This window comes from Propithecus coquereli, unplaced genomic scaffold (assembly GCF_000956105.1).
Source record: "Propithecus coquereli isolate 6110/MARCELLA unplaced genomic scaffold, Pcoq_1.0 Scaffold75, whole genome shotgun sequence".
Taxonomy (NCBI): domain Eukaryota; kingdom Metazoa; phylum Chordata; class Mammalia; order Primates; family Indriidae; genus Propithecus; species Propithecus coquereli.
Genome location: NW_012153618.1, coordinates 3,312,324 through 3,316,231, shown reverse-complemented (window position 1 = coordinate 3,316,231; position 3,908 = coordinate 3,312,324). Strand labels below are relative to the sequence as shown.

The window sequence follows — 3,908 nt, the reverse complement described above, 5'->3', positions numbered from 1 at the left end:
ATTTCATGTGACTTTCTTTTTTTTCTTTCTAAGTTTTAATTACCGCGTTGTATTTTATAACTTAAAAATTGGAATATCAGTTTTGTTCCTCTAGAAAGAAACCGAAAGAGGCCACAAAGAATCCATTAGGTGATTTGCAGTGGGTTAGACTCTTGCTAGACTCTGGCTCTGGTTTTAAGCTCTAGGATGTCAAAGGCTATTCACAACAGGAAAATTTCAACTTGAGTAAAAAAAAAAGAAAAGATAAAAAATTGATTATCTTTAAAAATCATAATAAGAAATAAAAGTTATGCTCGCTGTATAGATTAACTAAAAGCAGGATCTAGAGTGTCCCAATAGTCTTTTTTAATATTGTCTTTATTGGGAAGAAGCCAAGAGGAAAACAAGACTAATCGTTGAAGCAAAAGTACACTGTCATTAAGGGGCAGAAGTAGCCTGGGGCACCTGGGAAGCCATCTTTCCCTTTAATTTCCCTTTAATTGCATTTGGCTAGTCTTAACCTAAAATACAATTTAGTACTTGGTTTTCTTGGTCTCAGTGAGGCCACCTCACATTGCACATATTTATCATTTAAAATTATGTTTATTTTTAACATTGTATGCTCACGATTCCTTTATATGCCCAATGCCACCCTCCGCTGGTGGAGCAAGACCGTCCCTGCACACTGCACTCCCTTGTCTTTCATGTCTTCTGTATTTCGTGGGTCCTGCAGGCGTCTCCACGGTCCTCTGTTGTATATGTTCTCATTCTTCATTCCCATATCCAATCCCAGCTTGGATTGTTTATGCCATTTGCTGCCATTTTTGCTGCCTTGGTGACCTGGGCACCAAGGTCATTGTTGGCAGATTATAAATACATGTGAGCCTGGTGCTGCCAACCTATATGGATTAGTAGGTCTCTGAGCTACTGAATCTGAATTCAAAACAGGAACGGTGTCAATGGACGTCAAGGGAGAAAACAGAGTTTACTAGAAACCTATGCAGCAGGGTAGGGGAAGTGACGTTAAAACGAAACCTAGAGCAAAGAAATGACAGGGTTTCTTTCCTTTTTCTTATGTAGGAAACTTACAGATTCGGTACAACCTGGGTGGCACCCGCGAGCCATACAACATTGATGTGGATCACAGGAACATGGCCAACGGACAGCCCCACAGTGTCAACATCACCCGTCACGAGAAGACCATAATTCTCAAGGTATACATATGTGTGTGCGTGCATATAAATTACATGCGATATAGTACTATAGTCTCTATCCCCTGTGATACTTGGCCATTGGTTTTGTTTTGGGAGGTTGGAGCAGGTGGAAGAGACACTTGTCACTCTTTCTCCTACACGTGCGTGACTAGCGAAGTAGAAAGACACGTCAGTCCTACAGGATAGGCAGTGATGAAGTTGATGGCGAAGACACCCTTTTTAGGGAGAAGCGGAATGAGCGTTTGCTTTGTATATTCTTTGTGGCTTTCCCAGTTTTGGACCCGCGTATCTGTCAGTCTGCTCGTCTATCCGTCACACCATCTTCACTCACCGCGCTTTCGGCTGTCTGAAACTTCTCGTGTTTCCCAGCAGAGGTTATTTTGGTTTTTCTGACCTACTTCTTTCACTACTCCAACACAATAGGAAGAGCTATGTATTTTTTTTTCTCTGCGGAAGCTTTGCCTTAAAATTTCTCAAAACACAGTCTTTCCCAGAATCTCAGCTTTTCAGCACACAAAGCCTGGTTTTATTATGATGCTCAAATTTTATTTCAGGTTCATTTATTGCCCCTACCCACCCCCCAACAACTTTCACAATGAGGAAACCAGCCCAGGAAACACCATGAATAAAACATGCCATGGGGAGGTCTCCCTGGGAGCTGAGCCAAAAGATCAAGGATGGGAACTGTCACTGCGTTCTCTAGAAGGAGTTCAAAATAGATACCTGTCAGGAAAAGGAACAGCAGGAGGATGCTGTTTTGTCAGTAAAGTGGAGTGTCATTTGGCAGGAGTTCAGCAGCCTCTCAGACCTCATTCCGATGCGGCTGGTTGCTGTGGGAAGTTCAGGTTGCAAAGGAAAGGCACGAGCCCTGTCTCTTTTGAGCACTGGTGGATGTCAGATTCATAACTTGATATGGAGTTTGCACGTGGCCTTTAGCAGTAAATGCTAGAGGGCATTCTAAGGAGAGGTCTTCCCTAGGAAAATGACAACATGCTGTTACAGCTTACTGCGCCGTCAATCAAATGCGGTGTAATAAGGTTATCTCGCAGTGATCGACAGAGTCCCTGAGCCTCACACAACGCCTGGCACACGTTAGGTGCTGCAAATTCTTTATTGAGTAAACCAAACCCATCTTTACCCATGACTCAAATTTTAGGCAGGGAAGCCAGCAAATCCAGCAGACAGATGGTGGTATACCATTTTATCAACATGTCATCATTGGCTTTTGATTAGACATTCTCTTATTTTAAACCATCCAATCTGTCACCTCTTTTAAAGAAAGTGATTTATCTAACTATTTCACCGTTGCAAAATAACAGTATAAGTTAAAAAGACCTAAACAATTGGCTTTAAGGACAGTGTAATAGAGACCCAACACAGCCATAACCTCTCACAGCGTTAACCCTCATCCTCTGCCACAGAGAATTAGAGCTGGACCTGAGCGACGGGAGAGGATTGCACAATTTGAAGAACTCGGGGCTTTAGGGACACAGAAAGCTGGAAATCTAGACGGTGGGGGAGACAGAGAGCTACAGAGAATCCAGGGGACTGAGAAAGTTTGGGGCAGAGTCTGGTTCTATTCCCCAGGATTCTTTTGGTTCCAAATGACAGAAAAGCAATTCAGAGCTAGTTTGTTGGAGAAAATTCCTAGGGTAGGTCATAGAATTATAGAATTTAAGAAAGGGAGAACTGAAATTTGGGAAGAGAATTTAGGGACCCTGGAGGATTGAAACTACGGCCTCTGCCTCTCTCTGAGGACTGGGCTGATGGCCTCTTACCGCAAGCTCTGCCTTTCACGTACCGTGAGAGCCAGCCACAGCAGCACTGGGCTCATGTCTTCCCAATTTTGCTACCAGAAGAAAGGGTCCTAGTTTCTTGATTCTGACTTTAAAACCCAGAGAAGCTCTGATCAGCCTGGCTTGAGTCGTGTATCCCCCTGTTTGGGGCAGGGGGGCGGAGGACCATGACTGGTGGTCCCTAATCAAATCTCACGATCAGAGTGGGGACTTGGGAAGCTCCTGCAAGAGCACAGAAGGCAGTTCCAGAAAAAGGAAGGAGGCGTGACGGGCGTGAAACACATTGGCTGCGCAAGGCTCCAAAGTAGAGGAAGAGGGAAACCTGGGAAGGGCTCCAACACACAAGGAGGGAATTTGGCCCTAGGAACAGTACCCAGAGGTGTTGGGAAGTCCTGCTGTCCCTCCTCCTCTGTCGCGCAATGTAACGTGACTGCTCTGGGGTTTCTGGGCACGTGTAAAAGCCAGCCGCCTCAGCCCGCTTGAGCGCAGGTGGGAAAGACTTCACAGTCTGGGAGCTCCAGGCTTCCCCAGCCAGCCTCTCCCATCTGGCCAGGGTCTTCCCTTTCCTGGGGGGAGAAGAAGAGTAAAGGTAGAAGGTGGTAGAGGAAGAAAAGCTGCGGCTCCTCCTGTGGAAAAGTAGGTCGGAGGATGCCTCACTCCATGCCCTGCTTTCTTTTGGGGGGGAGGCTTTGCAGAGCTTGGAAGTAATTCCAAGGGTGCATTTAGAACTATAAAAGCACAGCCATTTTTTTCCTTAAAACAATCTACAATTCCATCTTGAGAACCCCTACCACCTCAACAACGTGTGGAAAGAGATGTAACAAGAATGTTAACTGTGATCATTTCTGTGTGAGGGGATTATAATTGGTTTTATTTCCTCTAGAGTTTTCTGTATTTCTTCATTTTCTATTGTAAGCAT

At 44.8% G+C, this 3,908-nt stretch overlaps 1 protein-coding gene across 1 annotated transcript in view; it reads left to right on the top strand.

Moving 5' to 3' along the window:
- CNTNAP2 (contactin associated protein-like 2) overlaps positions 1-3,908 on the top strand; it is a 1,798,324-nt gene that overhangs the window by 1,646,694 nt on the left and 147,722 nt on the right. The window contains exon 19 of the mRNA XM_012662081.1: positions 1,060-1,193. Coding sequence (XP_012517535.1) covers positions 1,060-1,193 — 134 coding nt within the window. The remainder of the gene's footprint in view (positions 1-1,059; positions 1,194-3,908) is intronic.